Raw genomic sequence first — 18,741 nt, 5'->3', positions numbered from 1 at the left:
GTGGGTTAATAAAACTGATATGGCAGCTGGCCTTGCGATAACGAGTTATTGCAAGTCCCTGAGCAGCTTAATCATATCATTGCCTTATCAGCTATCATTTGTGTTGGCATATGCTCTAGTCAGATTTGCTTGCAGCACAGGGACAGATGTTCGTGCACATGGAAAAGGAGGGTGAGAAAAATCAACCTGGCTGGTTTCTTCCTGGAAGTTTTAATGAGAAAGCTAACAATGAGCATCACTGCTCTTATTTCTTGCCAAACTAATACCAATTAAACAGACCCAGCCTACCCTTTTCTGCCTCTAGCTCTGTTGCTTTTTCCAAACTCATCATAAATCTGTTGCTGTATGCATGTGCATACATCTATGTGTCTTTAATGTGATACTTGACATCTCTGCAGAATGCCATTGGCATGAAATGTCTATATATGTACATACACATACATACACGCACGCACGCACACACACACACACACACACACACACACACACACACACACATATATATATATATATATATATATATATATATATATATATATGCATGCTGTATGTATGTGTGTATACACACACACACACACACACACACACACACACACACACACACAAGCCAAGTACCACTCACTCATCACGAAATATCCAGAACTATAAAACCTACAACTTGAAATTTGGCACGTATGTTCCTCTTGGCTTCTAAGTGCTTGCTAAGAAAGGATTTTTCGAAATGACCATATGATCATTAGTATTTTTGTACAGTAATTAACATACTCTGATGCTAAGGAGTAAGATAGTCTACTCCCCCTCCCTACCAGAAAAGAACTCTGTTCTGACTGTCAGTTGCCTCACATTCTGTTACCTCAGTTCAAACTGGCAGACATTCCACTCCTTCACTCAGGAGTGGTCTGGTGCTCCTTTCAGTACTAAACGTCGGTACCTCACCAAAATGTCTATGCCTTCTACCTATGGAACTTCTTCCAGACTCAAGGATTGTGGGAGCGATATTCCCTTATGTGTTTCAATCACCTACCACCACTGAGCTAATGGATTGTGAACTGAACCAATTTCTTGGAAATTCGGTCAGTTATTTCTCCTTATTTTCAATGCACTAATTTGGCTCTGTTTTTTGAGTTAGTCTAATTTTTGGAAATTTTTGCATTGTGCAGGGAGCAGGAAAGAAACTCATAAGGAAATTGTTCATAAAAAATGTATACTGGTGTGTGTTGTGTGTGCTTGACTTACAACAGTTACAACAGACTTACTACAAGGTAGTACTTGACTTATGACAGTTCATTTAGTGATTGGTCAAAGTTTTGACGACACTGAAAAAAATGACTTATGACCATTTTTCACACAATCATTGGAGCCTCTCCATGGTCACAGATGCTTGGCAACTAGTTCATATTTATGATGGGCGAAGTCTATCCCTGGGTCATTTGATTCCCTTTTGCGACCTTCTGACAAGCAAAGTCAACGGAGGGGCCAGATTCACTTAACAACCATGTTACTAATTCAACAACTGCAGTGATTCACTTAACAACTGTAGCAAGAAAGTTGGGGCAAAATTCACTTAACAACTTAGCTTAACAGAAATTTTGGGCTCAATTATGGTTGTAAATTGAGGACTATCTGTATGTGTGTTTGAGGAAACAGAGCAAGACACACACAAATATAAACTGAGATAATAAAATGAAATAAAATGGCACGGTCCATCAGGCACATGATTTATGTATTATTATACCCTTCCCTCCCTCTCTACAGATATCACTATTATGGAATTGGCATCAAAGAAAGCAGTGCATATTATCATTCTGTGTATTCTGGCAAAGGTTTAACAAGGTATGTTTTTTAAAAAAAGTTCTCAAAAATGTAATCAATAAAATGTTAGATGATGAACCAAGATGAACCAGTTACGATTCAGTTTACACATTAATGTTTATCATTTCAATTTTCATCACATGAATTGCCTGTTATTTGGTAACGTCTAAATGGTTCTGCTTTTTTGAAGTAGCATATGATTACATATAAAATGTTTTATGTAAAACAGCATATTGCAGGCAAGAAACTAGCACATGAAGCAATTTCAAAAAATTGAATTGCTCATTTGATCTGTGAAGAAACCATTTGTATGCAGATTCTCAAATTTTTGTAAGATTGGGTTGTAGCAATGTTTTGCTTATTAAAGGATTGATTCTTACCAGTGTGCAAATTTTATATAAAGAAAAATAGACTTTTCCATATATCTTCTGCCTGATGAAAATGCCTTTACTTCTCATCACTTTTACAACCAAATATCCTTGGGGGAAAAACAGACCCTTGATATGTATGTATATTTTAAAAAATAAATATCATATCAATGCTTTGTTGTATGTACTGTAGTAAAACCACAACAAATTACAATTATGAAGCAGAAGACATAATTATTTCCTAGGATTGAATTAAATTGATTCTGCCACTAGTCTGCTAATGCTGTAAGATTTTTTTTGTCTAATAGTTCTAATTATGCCAACTTGCAAACAAAATAGATTTTATTAAAGGTTCAAAAATGAAAAAAAAAACCCTCATTGTCTAAAATTACCTATTTCTTTTTTCCTAAAGAATTGCATTAAAAATTTTAAAACAAAGGTAAAAACAAATACAAATTCATAAAGAATTAGGAGCCAACAAGAGCCAAAAATGCAAGACCGTATGAACAAAGAAAAAAAAATGAGAAGAAAGCAAAAGATACAACGAAGTGGCTTCCAATCTTCTTTACAATTGTTATAAGTGCAATTATAAATTGAGCTCTTTCTCTAAAATCACACATGACTCTCTATAATCTATTCTATCCTGTCTAATTATCAAAACCATAAGTCATATTTTCCTCTTTCAAGCAAAATGTCCATAAAGGTTTTCAGTCAGCATGACCATTCTTGTTGATCAAATTTCCAACATAGATTTGAAGTGCCTTTATAGATTCTAGATTAACTAGAAAAAGTACCCACCCTCCAGACCTTCCGCACAGCCCTTAAGATCTGGCTATCCCGCCAGGCCTGGGGTTAAAGATTGGGATCCGTCCCCACCCGAATGATGAATGAATGTTGCTTCTATTTTTAATTGTGTATTGTCTGTATATGTCATTACGTGTATCCCCTCCCTATAGGTTGTAAGCCGCCCTGAGTCCCCTCAGGGAAAAGGGCGGCCTATAAATAAAAGCAATCTAATCTAATCTAAGTAACTATTCCTATAGATATTTGCAGGGATACTGCCTACCTAGCAGTTCAAAAGCATGCAAATGCAAGTAGATTAATTGGTACCACTTCAAGTGGGGAGATAATAGCATTCCGTGTGCTTTTAGCACATACGGTAGCTTTGCTGGCCACATGAACACAGAAATTGCCTTTGGCCAATTGGCTCCATCAGCCAAGAAATGGAGATAACAACCATGCCCTGGAGTTGAACACTACTTGACAGGAAAACCTTCACTTTTTACCCTTATTATTGTTCCTTATAATGTGGTATTTGATGCTGTTCTATAATCATAGGAAATCATTCTTTTCTGAAATATAAGTAAAGCATTTTAATTTTCTAAGGTTTTCTGGAAGCAAGTTGAAGAATGAGGTGAGTACCCTCAACTTTGTTATTTGATCTTTTAAATGTGCAGTGATGAGGAAAAGCTTGACAACACAATCCTCTGGTTATTCAATTGTAAAAGTTCCACATACTTCGAAACAGAATAATTGAGGAAGCTTCCTGAGAGAAACCATTGGCTTATTTCAGTGGTTCCCAAACTTGGTAACTTTAAGACTTGTGGACTTCAACTCCCAGAATTCTCCAGCCAGCAGAGCAGAGCTGGCTGGAGAATTCTGGGAGTTGAAGTCCACAAGTCTTAAAGTTGCCAAGTTTGGGAACCACTGGCTTATTTAGACAATTTTTTTTCTCGCCCTGATTTGTGATGTATGGGATTGAATCGGTGTCCTTCCCCTTGCCAAACAGTGCTTTGCTGTTGTGTTTAGCTTTTTCCCACTTGCACAGTACATATATCCCGACCACTTTTTTATATAGATGAAAAGTTTTTAAGCTCAAATAGAAACTCAACCTGACTAGAAATAGGAATGGATAAATGCAACCTTCTCCAACTGGATACTTTATGACTGGATTGGATTTCAATTCCCATAATCCAGCCACTATGCGTGAAAACCTAGAGTTTGAAAATTCTGAAAGAAATGAAAGAGTGAGAGAATTTAAAGGAAAAGTACAGGATCAATATTTTTCTTCCATTTTTCACATTTTTTGTGATGATTCTGTTCATTGTATATGGCTACTGTTTATGTTGGCATGTACATGTTATGATTCTGTTCATTGTATATGGCTACTGTTTATGTTGGCATGTACATGTAATAGAGATGATGGTTTGCTGTCTGAGCAGGAGTTACGTTTGTTTGCCAAAGAATTACGGATTGTTCCCCATCTGCTGCCCTTTGCACCACTCACAAAATGGCTCTGCAGTCTACCTAGGACTTCTGGATCAAAAGATTTTAATCTAAAACAATGAAGCTAACATTACTTGTATTAATTAAATGTTTGAGCTTCTTTTAGCACAGGGGTGTCAAACTTTATTTCATTGAGAGCTGCATCAGGATTGTGTTTGACCTCGGGGGCTGGGGTGGCAGCCAGGGTGGGCATGGCCAGCTCAACGTCACTCATTGAGGCTCTGTTTTCAGCTGCAACAGCCTCCTGCAGCCCTCTGCCAGCAAAAACGGAGCTTGGGGAGGACGCACACGGCCCCTCTTGAGCTCCATTTTCACTAACAGAGGAACCACGAACCGGTCCTTTGCTAGTGAAATCCTTTGCCCATGTGCCAGATCTAAGGCTTGACTTTGAGTTTGTTTTAGAGAAATATTTACTCAATAGATTAAGGATTAAAAGATATAGCACAATAATTCCCCTGATTTTGAAAAATCCTATCCTGATAGGCACCATCAAAAGAATGATGTCCTTAGTGTTTCACCTGGTACAATAAGGGGGATAAGGGGGCTGACCATATTATCACCATTTAGTCTCACATTGACATGTTTTCAAAGGAAAAGTTACTTGTTAAAAGAATCAAATATGTAACTGAAACATGAGCTTCCATATATGTGAATGTATTAATTATAGCTTTGCTGTCACAGTGCTCCTGCCCTTTTATTTTATTTTCCATCTCCTTAATTTCCCAGAGTGTATTTTATCATATACTTGGAAAATAATATTTTCAGATTGGTCTTATCTTTTTTTCTAAAAAAAAATCACCACATACTAATAGGTAATTGTTCAACTGAAGCCATATTGACTCATGACAGCTTTTAAATGACCTAATGTTTATGTCAACATACAATGGGAACTACACATCACTTCTTTCATTAGCTCCTTATCTGTGTTTGAGTAGCTTGATGTTCGGGCTAGTTATAGCTTGGATAATCTTGGCTTCTTTACTATAAAAAAGAAGTGTACCTAAACTGTTAATTTGAAACATTTTCTGGATTGTGAGGCTGGTCACAATCCAAAAACAGAGTGCCAGTCTTAAATGGATGTTAGATGTGAGATTGCATATATGTAATAATGTTCAACTGAAATAAACCCAGAAACTATATATACAAGATACTGTATATACTTGTAAAGAATAATTTAATGAAATAAATTATGACTTTGTCTTGCATTATTCATATTTTTATCTTCTTGGATTAATGATATAAATTATGAGATCTAAAATTATGAGCTCTGAAATAGGAAACACCTTAATAAAGTTGTTCAGAAGAGATTTACTCGGTTTTATGATCTTTACCAAGGTCCATCAGTAATTTCCATTCCATTTCTTTGCTGATGTTTTAAAAGAAAAATATGAAAATATCCAGTTTAGCCAAATGTATAAATTAAAAAAAAACCCAGCTGTTTGCATTGTTTGGTTTAGCTAGAAAGCGGATCCCCTACCATGTGACTTGAAAGCAGTGGTGGGATTCAGCCAGTTCACACCACATTGGGAGAACCGGTTGTTAACTTTCTGAGCAGTTTGGTGAACTGGTTGTTGGAAGAAATTATTAGGGCAGAGAACCAGTTGTTAAATTATTTGAATCCCACCACTGCTTGAAAGTACTTCTTAAGAATTCCAGGAACTAAAGACAGGCTGTCTCGGTCGCCATCTTTGTTGAGGGCAGGGAAAGATGCCTCCATATGTTAAAAACAAGAAAGCCAGAACTGAGTCAATCTTCAAAATAAATATCTCATTTGATGGACTTCTCAAACTTGGCAATGCTCAAGCATATACGGGGATGTCTGCTGAGGACTCAAAAATTAAATGGAGATTTTAATGTGATTCCCTTTTTGGGGAATGCTGATAGAAATTTTGTTTGTTTGTTTGTTTTGTTTTGTTTTGGGATTCCTAGATTTTTCATTTCTGCACTCAACCAGATACCTATTTCTTGCTCTTTTCTTTTTGTCTCTTCTTCCTTTTTTTAAAATGCTTTCTTGAAAACTGAATCCATTATGCAACTCTTACTGATATTATAATGCATATAAACATTAGAATTTCTTTTGATGGGAACATTTATTTAAATAGTTTCAAGTTATGTATTAATAGAGCATTAATATTATAGATAAATGCTAAAAAGGCTTAGATCTGCAGATCCTGCAATATGATGGGAATAATGCAGAGAATAAGAAGATGTTAAAGGCTGGATGATGAGTCTTTAAAAGAACACTTAAAGGAGACAAAATAGCTTGTATGAAAATGTTTAAAAATATATTTCAGATTTTGTATCTTTTCTTTCACTCTCCTTTTGTCTTCCTGACCTTTGTTGCTGATAGAAAAAGGAAGGGCAGAAAGGGTTTATGGATAAGACCTGTTTATTCTTAGAAGCATTTCTAATTAACTGCATTTCAATTATGAAGGAGAAACGAAATGGTCAATCTGAATTAACTTCTCCAAGGTTTCTGCAAACCTAGCAGTGCCAATATATATACCTGGCATATATGCTGAAATTCCTGATGCATTCTTGTTTTGATAAACATCTTCGGATGAATGCAGGAGAAGGCCTGATATTCTTACAGAGGGAATAATAATAGTAGGGAGTTCAACTGCATGAACAGAAGTCTGTGCACCTGTGATATTGAGCAATCTGATTATTTGTAAACAGTTCAATAAGATTATCATTATATTATGACCATGCATTTGTAAAGTTATTTCATATATTTTAGGGTGGTTTTACACGGAAGTATTCTTTAAGCTCCAAAACTGGGACTCTTCTTCCAGAATTCCCCAGTGCTCAGCACCTTGTATTGGACCAATGTATCTCTAAAGACAAGGTAAAATGTGAAGTGTTTGCACACTAAACTGACTTCTAAATTTGCACTTTTTATTTCACCTCTGCTCTCAAATGATTCACAGTAGTGATATGAAACTGCTACAAATGTTTGTAATCAAACAGACTTGACTGATTTATAGAGGGAGCAAAACTTTACTATCGCCCTTAAAGGGTTTTCCATTGGAACAGTGGTTGAATTATTTACATATTAACTTGCCTAATATTTTACAAACAGAGGGATTTGTACTGACAAAGGCAAAACAAAGAAATAGTTGAGAGTCCTGTCCATTCGAAATACCAATGGACTAATTTAACACTGATAAGGCAGAAGCAAATTATTTGAGGCAAATTACGAAGTGGGTTTTTCTACTTTTTTTTTCTTTTGGTCAGTGAACACAAGTTAGCACTTCTTTATTTTATTTCTTAATCATTTGACAATGATGTATCTGTCACTGTGACTCTTAAATAGTGCTCTTAGTGTGGATGATTTCTTATATTTCTTTGTGGAAAAAATGTAGATGACTGTTAAATCAATTTTAAATAATAATATGTTATAATTATTGAACCAAATAAGAGTCAAAATGTCTATAATGCTATGATTATGAACATACAGGAGGGTTTACTGGAACGATCTCCCCGTTGAGATCCGGACCCTTACCGGCCTTCCGCAAAGCAACTAAGACCTGGCTGTTCCGGGAGGCCTGGGGCTGTTGAACTATCCAGCCCTCTCCGAGGTTATGACTGTTGTATTTTAAATTCCTGTTTTCTATTTTTATTTTTGTACCCCCTCCCCTTCTGATTGTTAGCCGCCCTGAGTCTTCCGGGAATAGGGCGGCATACAAGCCAAATCAATCAATCAAATCAATCAATCAAATCAATTTACATACATACACAAACACACACACACACACACACACAACTATACATATATAGATATTGTGTTAAATCAATATTATTTCAGTCTTGACCAGTATAAAATATAGAAGAATACAAAGATCAGTAAATTGATAACTTTAAGTATATACATTTAGTATAAAATACTCATTTTATTGTATTACATATAAATAAATAAGTATTATTCAAAAGTATATACATATGCATATATGCATGTATATGTATGTGCATGTTATATATACTCACTCACACACAAACATCTATAAACATAACATATAAAAGGATGAAATTTGTATTGAAGGTCTAACATCTGAAAAACACTAAAAAAAAAACCTCTACAGACCTAACTTAAAACAATCTGACAGTCCTAACATTAACCATAAAATAATACATAACCAGTTAAATTATTAATAAAATATTTCATTTCAAAAATTAATAAAATCATTATATAGTCTTTAAATAGGAAACCCAAATATGTAGGAACTATGCTGAAAATAGAAATATTGAATAAGCTGAATCAGTGCTTACTGGCAATCTCATCCTGCCTTATTTTATGCGTCACCACACACTACTTGTAAATAATGAAAGAATTAATGTGTAGAAATAATAAGTGGGTAGTAGAACAGTCTGGTATCCTTTCGATGAGTGGCTTGAGGAATAAGAGCACTTGAATCATCTCTATAATATGTACTATGGAGGAAAACATGCTCATTAGTAAACTTGGTCACCTTTTTTCCCTCGGGTGCCAAAGCATGTGTGCATGCATGTATGACCACATCCGCATTTTGCTCACCTGCATATGCGTGCACGATCCCCCCCCCCTCCTCGCCCCATGCGCATGCATGCATGGCTTTCTTGGAGCCTGGGTAGGGCAAAAATGCCCCCATTGCCCCCCAGGTCCTCCAGAGGCCAGAAACAGTACATTTCCCGACTTCCGTGGGCCCATTTTTCGCCCTCCCTAGGCTCCAGAGGCTTTCCTGAAGCCTGAGGAAGGTGAAAATGGCCTCCCCACGCCATCCAAAAGGCCAAAAATCTGATGGCCAGCATGCACATGTGTGCTGAAGCTGACATAGGGCAATGCTCATATGCCCTCAGATGCCATAGGTTCGCCATCACGATCCTATCCTATCAAAGTGGCAAAGCATCATAACTAGAAATATATTAATAGTCTTTCTATGACTAAATTAATCATTACTCCTTTAATTTTCAATCATCTGCAATCTATCCTTCCTTCCAAATGCAAAATGTTGCAGAAGAAATTCCTGAAGGAGATATAAATATTTTGTTTAATGTTACATTGTTTTAATTTTTAATTCCTAAAATAGGTGGATACTCTTATCATGATGTACAAAACTCACTGTCAATGTGTCCTTGACAATGCCATTAATGGAAACTTTGAAGAGGTAAGTTCTATAGAAGTATGCTAATCTGTTCCTAATATGAGGAGTGTAGGCAGAAATCTCACTCATATTTGCTCTCTTATGTCTCCTTCCTAGATCCAACATTTCCTATTACATTTCTGGCAAGGAATGCCAGAGCATCTTCTTCCCCTGCTTGAAAATGCAATTATCCTTGACATCTTCTGTGTTTGCGACTCAATACTCTACAAGGTCTGTTGCCTTCTGTCACAATGAAAAATGTTTCTTTGCAAACCAGGTTCTTACTGATATGGAAAAGTTAGCCTCGACTGCTTTAATGGGTTAGGCCCCTGGTGGCAAACCTATGGCACACGTGCCGGAAGCAGCATGCAGAGCCATTCCGTGTGGGACATGTGGCCTTGCTGGCCCCTCTTCTGCATTCCTGTGCACACACACACACATGCTGGTCAGCTGGCCTTCATGCGCGCAGCAGCACCAAAACCCAGAAGAGCAGCTTTCCAACACATATGTGCGCACTGGTACCTGGATTTCCGGGTTTCTATCACACACATGCGTGATGGCCAGTTGTTTGTTGGGCATGCGCGAGGGGTGGGTTCCTGCCAGTTCTAACCTCTTCTACAGAAGAGGTTCCACAAATCTACAGTGCCATAGACAGTGCCATTTAGAACTGTTTCCAGCTCCCTCCCCCCGCCCATCCACACATTATCAAGATGAAGAGTGAGAGGAAGAATTCTGGGAGTTGAAGTTCACAAGTCTTAAAACTGTCAAGTTTGAGCATCCCTGGGGTTTTTTTCCTAAAGGGTTAGGGGTGCAAGGGTCTTGTAACTTGACAGATTTAAGGCTTGCGTGCTTCAATTTCTGAGCCAACATTTTGGTTGCTAAGCAAGAGTTAAGTTAAGTTAAGTTAAGTTAAGTGAGTTTCACCACATTTTACAAGTTGGCCACGCCCACCCAGTCACATGGCTGGTAAGCCACTCCCACCTGGCCACATGGCCAACAAGCCATGCCCACCCGATCACATGGCTGGCAAGCCACGCCCACCCACAAAGCAGGCCACACCTACAGAAGAGGTTCTAAAAAAATTTGAAACCCACCACTGGCACGCGCCCATGCCAGAAACCAGAAGTTTGGGTGCCGGTGCATGTATGCGCACCGGAACACTGCTCTTCCAAGTTTCAGCATCCTGTTTGTGCAAAGGCCTGTGAGGCCGCGCAGTCCTGACAGGATGATTTTGTGTGCCATTCCTGGCACTGCTGGTCGACACGCAGTGACGTAAAAGGTTAGCTATCACTGGATTAGGCAAGAAGATCAGGCAGGAAAATATGCAACCATCTTTAATTGTGTAATCACGATTTGCTGCAGACACCACTGATTGCTTCAGACAGCAGGAATGGGTGACCAAACAGAATCAAACAAATAAAGAAACAGACAAGATCCTATATATAGGAAACAGGCACATTGTTAGGGATGTTTAGGTCAGTGTCTGTACCTGGTACATTCAGTGGTAGATGCCTTCACACATTATATTATAAACCCATAAAATGTCCTATGCTTGTTTTTCAAAGGCGAAAAAGAAGTAGATTTATTTTTATATGGAACTTTTTCTAACATGTGCTGCTTTTAATATGCTATTTATAAGCCACCTTACAACAAAAATATATGCATTTTTGTATGGCAGTGCATACATTATAATAATGTCACAGCTAAATTGTATGATTTAGTGTAGCTGTGGGAGGAATTATTAAATAACGAGAAAATAATCATACTGAAAAAAATAAAATAAAGCATACAGTGTTTTTATTAAATCCAGTTTTGTTTTTGCCCTGGCCTCATGTACTTCTCTCCAGGAAAGTGATGAAAATTTCCCCGAGATGCATTTTAAGCCACCTCTGGTTTAATAAGTAGTTGACGAGGAAAGTATTCCCAACACTTCGTTATGTTGATAATTTCCCCCAAGTTCCTTTAAATGATTCAGGGAGACAATTGATTCTTTAAATTGTACCCATTTGGATGCATCCTTTATTTCATGGCGATTATACTGACAGGAGGAGCCTCATGCAATACATAACTGAAGCCATTTTTAACTAGTAGATGGCCTCCTAATAGGCTGCAACATACCTTACTATTTCCAGCAGTTCAAGACCAATTTAGAATTTACCTCTGACAGTTTGCTGTTCTATCCCATAAATGCACATATATACACTTCTACCAAGGGCCTCATGCAGGGGTGAAATGCTCTGAAGTCTACTACCGGTTCACTTTGCTACCAGTTCATTTTGCGCGCACATGCATGCCAAACACGCACTTTCCATGCATGTGCACTGCCGGCACTACCATGCAGCGCTGAAAAAGGAGGATTAAGAAGCCTTTTCTGAGTCTGCAAAGGTAAGTAGAACAGTGGGGGGGGGGACAGCTGTGCTGTGCGATTTAGATTCGCTAGGAAGCAGGATTTCCTGCTTTCTAGCAAATATAAATCAAGCAGCACAGCTGATTGTTGCACAGCTGATCGTCAGAAGTACCGGTTCTCCAAAACCAGTAGCATTCTTTTACTACCAGTTCAGGTGAACTGGTTCGAACCGATAGCATTTCAACCCTGGCCTCATGTTATTGAGGGAACACCATGCAGTCTATCATCTATGAGCCAATATGAGCAGGGAATTCATCTAAATACTGTATCTTTGCCATATCCTGTACTGAGCAAAAAGTCATGTGTATGATAACACAATAAGAGTCATCAATTAATACATTCTTATTTGCAATGCAGAGATTTTTTTTATTTACAACAAAGTAATAACAGGGCCTGCTAGCCTGATTCATTGCACTTGATAATAGAGATATTAATTTTTCTCCTTCTGTATTTAAGGTCCTTATAGATGTACTCATCCCTGCAACTATGCAAGAAATGCCAGAAGGGTAGGTAGCACTGTAGGTGAAATTATGGAAAACATAAGAATTCCTTTTAAGAATGCCACTCACTGAAGAAAAGGGCTTATTTTCCAAAATATGGATTTTTTTTCGTAGAGCTAAATTAAAGTAGAATTAAGTATTGTAAAGAACTTCAAAAGTTTAGATTGGAAGGGATTGAAGTGTAATAGCCTATTTATTCGGTCAAAATCTGTTGTTGTAATTCTGGGATAAATCAAAAAATTAAAAATTAAATTAAAGTTGGTACAATGGCATTGGCACAACTTGTTATAATGATGTATGCCAGTATGGATGAACCTATGGCACAAGTGCCAGAAGTGGCACACATAGCCATTTCTCCGGGCAAGCTAGCCATCACCCATTGTTCTTCCAGGTTCCAGTGCGCACATGCGCATCAGTTAGCTGATCTTCACATGCAGGAGTATTCCAGCAACCAGAAGAGCAGCTCCCTGGTGCGCATGTGCACACCGGGAAGCTGAACTTCCAGTTTCTGGCACATGCATATGCACTGGCCAGCTGCAAGACCAGGTGACTGGCACGCATGCGCATATCAGAAGCTCAGCTTCCTGGTGCCCTCATACAAGCAGGGGAACTGCTCTTCCGGTTTCTGGTGCTCCCCCCCCCCCACACACACACACATGGACATGGTCCCATTTTGGCACTTGGTGCCAAAAAGGTTTGCCAACACTGATGTATGCCATAAGTGGAAATCCTTGTTCCCAGTCTTAACTGTACATCTAATTTTCTGGTTCTGGCCATGTAGTTTTCCTATTAAATTCAGACTGTAAAGTCTGTTTTGTGTTGAACCACCACTTTTCTGGATGAAGCTCTTAATATTTTTTAATCATATAACATGAACCTGCCCATGTCATTCTGTAGGGATGGATTCCAAACTTTTTATTTTTGTTTCAGAATATTGGCTGATATAAGAAATTTTGCTAAAAACTGGGAATACTGGATTATTTCTGCACTAGAAAATCTACCAGAAGAACTTGCAGCAAAGAAATTACCAATTGGACGGAGATTTGTTTCTTCCCTGAAGCGTCAGACCTCCTTTTTGCACTTAGCCCAGGTAGGGCTAAAGTAATGAAGGGTAGAGCATTTACGGTATTTTGTAAATTCAGGATGTACTGTATGTACTCAAGTGTGTGCAGAAATTCCTAGTAGAAATGCAATGAAATTATGCTGCATATGTACTGCAAAGTAGCCTCTTTGGAAATAAGAGGAGAAATACATGTCTCAAAATCAGAATACAATTGGAAGGGACCTTGGAGATCATCTAGTCCAACCATCTGCTCGAGCAGGAGATCCTTTCCAGTGGGGAGATTCAAAATTTTGATCAACCTCAGAAGGATGGAAGGCTGAATCAGCCTTGAGCCTGGTGAGATTTGAACTGCCAAATTTCAGGCAGCTGACAGTCAGCAGAAGTAGCCTGTAGTACTGTGCCACCACAGCCTACAACTATGACACCAGAGGTCGTATTCAGCCAGTTCTGACAGTTATGGAGAACCGGTAGTGGAAATTTTGAGAGTGGGGAGGGAATGGGGATTTTGCAGTATCCTTCCCCTACCACACCCACAAACCATGCCCACAAAGCCACACCCACAGAACTGATAGTAAAAAAATTGAATCCCACCACTGTATTTCACCAAACTGGCTCTCATACAGATAATCCTCGACTTACAACAGTTAATTTAGTGACCGTTCAAACTTACAGTGGCACTGAAAAAAGTGACTTATGACCATTTTTCACACTTATGACCATTGTAGTATCCCCATGGTCATGTGATCAAAATTCAGATGCTTATATTTGACAGTCACAGTATCCTGCTTACCTTTTCTAAACTTTATGATGAACAAATCAATGTGAAGTTAGATTCACTTAACAACTGGGTCACTAACTTAACAATTGCAGTGATTCACATAACAACCATGGCAAGAAAGGGGCAAAATTTGCTTAACTCACTTAGCAACAGAATTTTGGCTCAATTGTGTTTGTAAGTCGAGGGCTATCTTTATTTACTGTTGAGGCAGCTAAATTTTAGTTACCAATCTGATAGCAATTTTAGCAAGGTATTAATTTCATTAAATGACATTACATAATATTAATATTTAAGTAGCAAAATAATCATATTTGACCATGAATAATTTTTGAAAACGTAGCTGTGCTACGCCACTGCTACACCAACAACAGAAATTCAGGATTTTTCTTCTGTTTTGTCTTCATAGATTGCGCGACCCGCTCTCTTTGATCAACATATAGTGAACGCCATGGTGACTGATATTGAAAAGGTTGATCTGTATGGCATTGGATCTCAGGCACTTCTCACTGTTTCAGGGAGCCTGGACTCTGAGGCGGAGGGCTACACTGAATGTAAGCTTCTGCTTACAACTGAAGGGATTGGTTTTCTCAATCTGTCCTAGGACTTTCATTCTATTCCAGGGGTGTCAAACTCAAGGCCTGGGGGCTGGATCCGGCCCATGGGGTGCTTAGATCTGGCCCGCAGGGCTGCCCTGGAAACAGTGAGGGACTAGCCTGCGGTGCCTCTGCCTGCAAAAATGGGTCCCGAAAGCTCCATTTTCGCAGATGATTGCAGGAGGCCATCACAGCCGAAAATGGAGCTTGGGAGCCCATTTTTGCTGGCAGAATACTTGGGCCAACACAGGTGTCCCCAACAGGAGTGATGTTGAGCTGGCCACACCCACCCTGGCTACACCCACCCCAGACCCCCAAGATTAAACACAACCGTGATGCGGCCCTCAATGAAATCAAGTTTCACACCCCTGTTCTAGTTTGTAAAACTGAAATGCATGCTTGAACTTACCTTACGCTCTTTATATGCGATATGATTCTGTTTTGCATTAGAAGCCAATTTAAAACAAAGCTGGCTTCACACATATCAACATGGACTTCTCTATAGAAATATCCAATAGACTACAGATAGCTGAAATTCCCTGATTGCAGGAGATTCCCAATTCAATTCAATAGCATAAGCAGCTTTAGATCAACTTTCACACTGCCTGCAACAAACTCTCTTTGACCCTAAAATTTTCCCTAATTTAACATATGGATTAAAAAGTATCCCGAAAGTGTTGAAATATCAAAATTCATACAACAGGACATATCCTTTGGAAAGTATATACAGGTAGTCCTCAACTTATGACTACAATTGAGCCCGAAAATTTCCATTGCTAAGTGAGACGTTTATTAAGTTGTTAAGTGAATCGTTGCTAGTGTTAAATTAATAACACAGTTGTTAAGTGAATCTGGCTTCCCCACTGACTTTGCTTGCCAGAAGGTCACAAAATGGCCCCGGGGACACTGTAACTGTCATAAATATGAGTCAGTTGCCAAGCGTCTGAATTTTGATCACGTGGCCATGAAGATGCTGCAATGGTTGTAAGTTAGAAAAACAGTCATAAGTCACTTTTTTCACTGTCATTGTAACTTTGAACAGTCACTAACTGGATTGTTGTAAGTCAAGGACTGCCTGTAATCAATTCTTGTGTAAGTTATTTGGAATGTTAGTCCCTTCTTTTCCTTCCTCTTCTGCATAGGTACTTCATACATCAGTGGTGGGTTGGTAATTTTTTTATTATCGGTTCGAGTGCGTTCCATGCTCGCTCTTGTCACTTCTGCGCATGCAGTGCGGAGCCTCCCACCGCTGCTACTACCAGTTTGCCTGATCCGGGCCGAACCAGCTGCAACCCACCTCTGTCATACATATATCATGAAATAATTTATCAACATGAAATAATCCAGTGATTATTTCTTTATATTTTTATTAATATCTTTGTGTCTGTCTGCACTCTTTCATTTTGTGTGTGACATGAAAATTATTCATCACATAAGGAAGACTCCAAATGTTTTTGTTGGATTCCTTTTTTTTGTTTTGTTTTCTTATTTAATTGACCAAGATTACTTTTTTTGTTCTTCCTTTTTTAAAATTCTGATTAAATAAATTTCTCACTGCTGTGAGATAGGCAAAGTTAATTAATACAAAGAGGTTCAAACATTGCTTAATCCCATTACGTCAAGACAGGAATAATTATATTGCATGAACTGAAGGACATGCAAATGTAAGCTTATTTGCACAATAGAGCTTTTTGCTCCTCTATGTCAATTTCAAATGCTCTGAAAAATCTGCCAATCTTTAGACCCGATTTTGAGAAGGTTCACCATGGGGAACCATAGATTGAAGGAGGAATTGTGCTTTCTGGAATGATGATTAAAGCAGTTTCACCAATAGGACATAGGATTTTTTTTTGTTAAAAAATCTTTTAAGTATACAAAAGTACAGTAGCCTTAAAACATCATTGACTCAGGACATAAAACTGATTTCAACAATTTAGATATTTGCTTAGGTAATTCTCACTGAAATTAAGGAGAAATATTTAACGTGGCTTGATTTTTCTTAAATAAGTGTAGCTTCTAAAACATTATATTAAAAACTAGTAAAACAAAATTCAGATTACAAATACTTTCCAATTTTTGTACACAGTGTGATGTTCTTTGTTTTCTTGACTGTTCAGTAAAGAAAGATTGTTGGCATTTTGGATTCTCTAAATTCCCTCTCTTATCTTTATAGATAGTGATGGTTGATGGTTGATAATGGGACATCAAAGTTTCTGTAGCCGTCCTATAACAGCACACCCTGCAAGTTCTTGAATTAGTTCTTTATTAGCCATAATAATATTAAATGGCAAATATAATTGTAATGATAATATAGGCACCCATATTCCTAAAGGCTTAGCTACACATTATATCCAAATCCTTATAAATAAATCTTAGTAGTTCTTTTTCTCCACAAAAAAAACTGATGGGATGAGTAAGCATAACACTGGAAGGGTAAAAGAGAGCTCTTCTACTCTGCCATCTCTCTGCTATAATTTCCCCCAGTCATTGGCTTTTTGGTTTGGTTAACATGCATCTCTGTGCAATAGGCAGTTAGGATCTAAATTTTGGTATCTGCAATAGAGGCAATAAAATCCCATTAACTGAGAACTCAGTCTTTAATGCATGAGTTCTCCAAAGAAGAAAGCCATGAGTATGTATAGTGGGACAAAATGTTTTTGGAAAAAGGAAATGCTCACAGTAACCCGAACAACAATTTCTATGATACAAAATTTGAATACACAACAGAACTGGGTAGCTTGATTGATTGATAGATCTGTCAATTTGAATAAATGCAAAACTTTACTAATCATATAAAATTTTCCTGGGAAATAAGTCCAGCAGTTAGCTTGAGGAACTCAAGAAATCTCCCATATTTTCTCTCTTCTTGTTTTTCCTTCATTGCTCTAATTATCCCCTTTTCTTTCCTTCACATGCTACGAAACTAATAATGATGGGTGAGTGGCTTCCTCTCCTGTTCAGAGTAGAACACAATCACACATTTTCCTTTTTACATGGTAGATGACTCTATTACAGTGTTTCAAGAATTGAAGGACCTCTTGAAGAAGAATGCTACTGTGGAATCGTTTATTGAATGGCTGGATACTGTCATTGAGCAAAGAGTTATTAAGGTAAGACTAAAATTGAAAATAAATGGCTTTCAGTGGTGCCTGTTTATAATCTGATTTTCTAGGTCTTGCCTTTTTGATCAGCATCCTTTCTTCCTATGAAATCTTTTTTTATCCAATTGTGAATAGTTGTAATTTCCAGGCATCCATAAAATCCTCCAAAGCCTGATTTCAGAACATCTCCCAAAATTTCCACCACGCTGTATTTTTTACAGAATGGGGAAAAAAGTTAAGTACACCATATTAGCAGTATTTGGATTAGTTTAATATTAATTTTACATTTAAAGTCATTTAAATCAAGCCTAGGAGTTTTGTACTGGGACTCATGTAATTTTTTTTCCTTGTTCTGTCCAGATGCCACCTACTATATAAAGATTAGCCCTAAGAATTCTACCTAAAGATGAAAAGTATCCTTGGTCCCCAAATTAAACATGAATGTTCAGATTTGCTTTATTGCTGCGATAGCTAGGGTTAATTTCCATAGCACTCCAGATGCATATCAATTCATCTATATATATAGAGAGAGATGAATTGATATGCATATATATGTGTGTGTGTGTGTATGTATGTGTGTATATATATAAATAATATTAAATGATTAAATATTAAATAAATGATAAAGGAGTCGTTCTCTGTAGCTCAAATGGTTAACTCCCTGCCTGGGAGGCAATGGAGCACAGGTTCGATTCCCAAACTTGGGTATGGCT

At 37.8% G+C, this 18,741-nt stretch overlaps 1 protein-coding gene across 1 annotated transcript in view; it reads left to right on the top strand.

The window, feature by feature from the left end:
• RFX6 (regulatory factor X6) overlaps positions 1–18,741 on the top strand; it is a 44,977-nt gene that overhangs the window by 11,546 nt on the left and 14,690 nt on the right. The window contains exons 5-13 of the mRNA XM_087719032.1: positions 1,756–1,833; positions 3,567–3,594; positions 7,207–7,314; positions 9,533–9,610; positions 9,704–9,817; positions 12,450–12,499; positions 13,424–13,583; positions 14,741–14,885; positions 17,928–18,037. Coding sequence (XP_087575158.1) covers positions 1,756–1,833; positions 3,567–3,594; positions 7,207–7,314; positions 9,533–9,610; positions 9,704–9,817; positions 12,450–12,499; positions 13,424–13,583; positions 14,741–14,885; positions 17,928–18,037 — 871 coding nt within the window. The remainder of the gene's footprint in view (positions 1–1,755; positions 1,834–3,566; positions 3,595–7,206; positions 7,315–9,532; positions 9,611–9,703; positions 9,818–12,449; positions 12,500–13,423; positions 13,584–14,740; positions 14,886–17,927; positions 18,038–18,741) is intronic.

This window comes from Thamnophis sirtalis, unplaced genomic scaffold, assembly GCF_051295495.1.
Source record: "Thamnophis sirtalis isolate CommonGarterSnake01/CBP01778 unplaced genomic scaffold, rThaSir2_p1.2 scaffold_6, whole genome shotgun sequence".
Taxonomy (NCBI): domain Eukaryota; kingdom Metazoa; phylum Chordata; class Lepidosauria; order Squamata; family Natricidae; genus Thamnophis; species Thamnophis sirtalis.
This window is presented reverse-complemented; position numbering and strand designations above follow the sequence as displayed.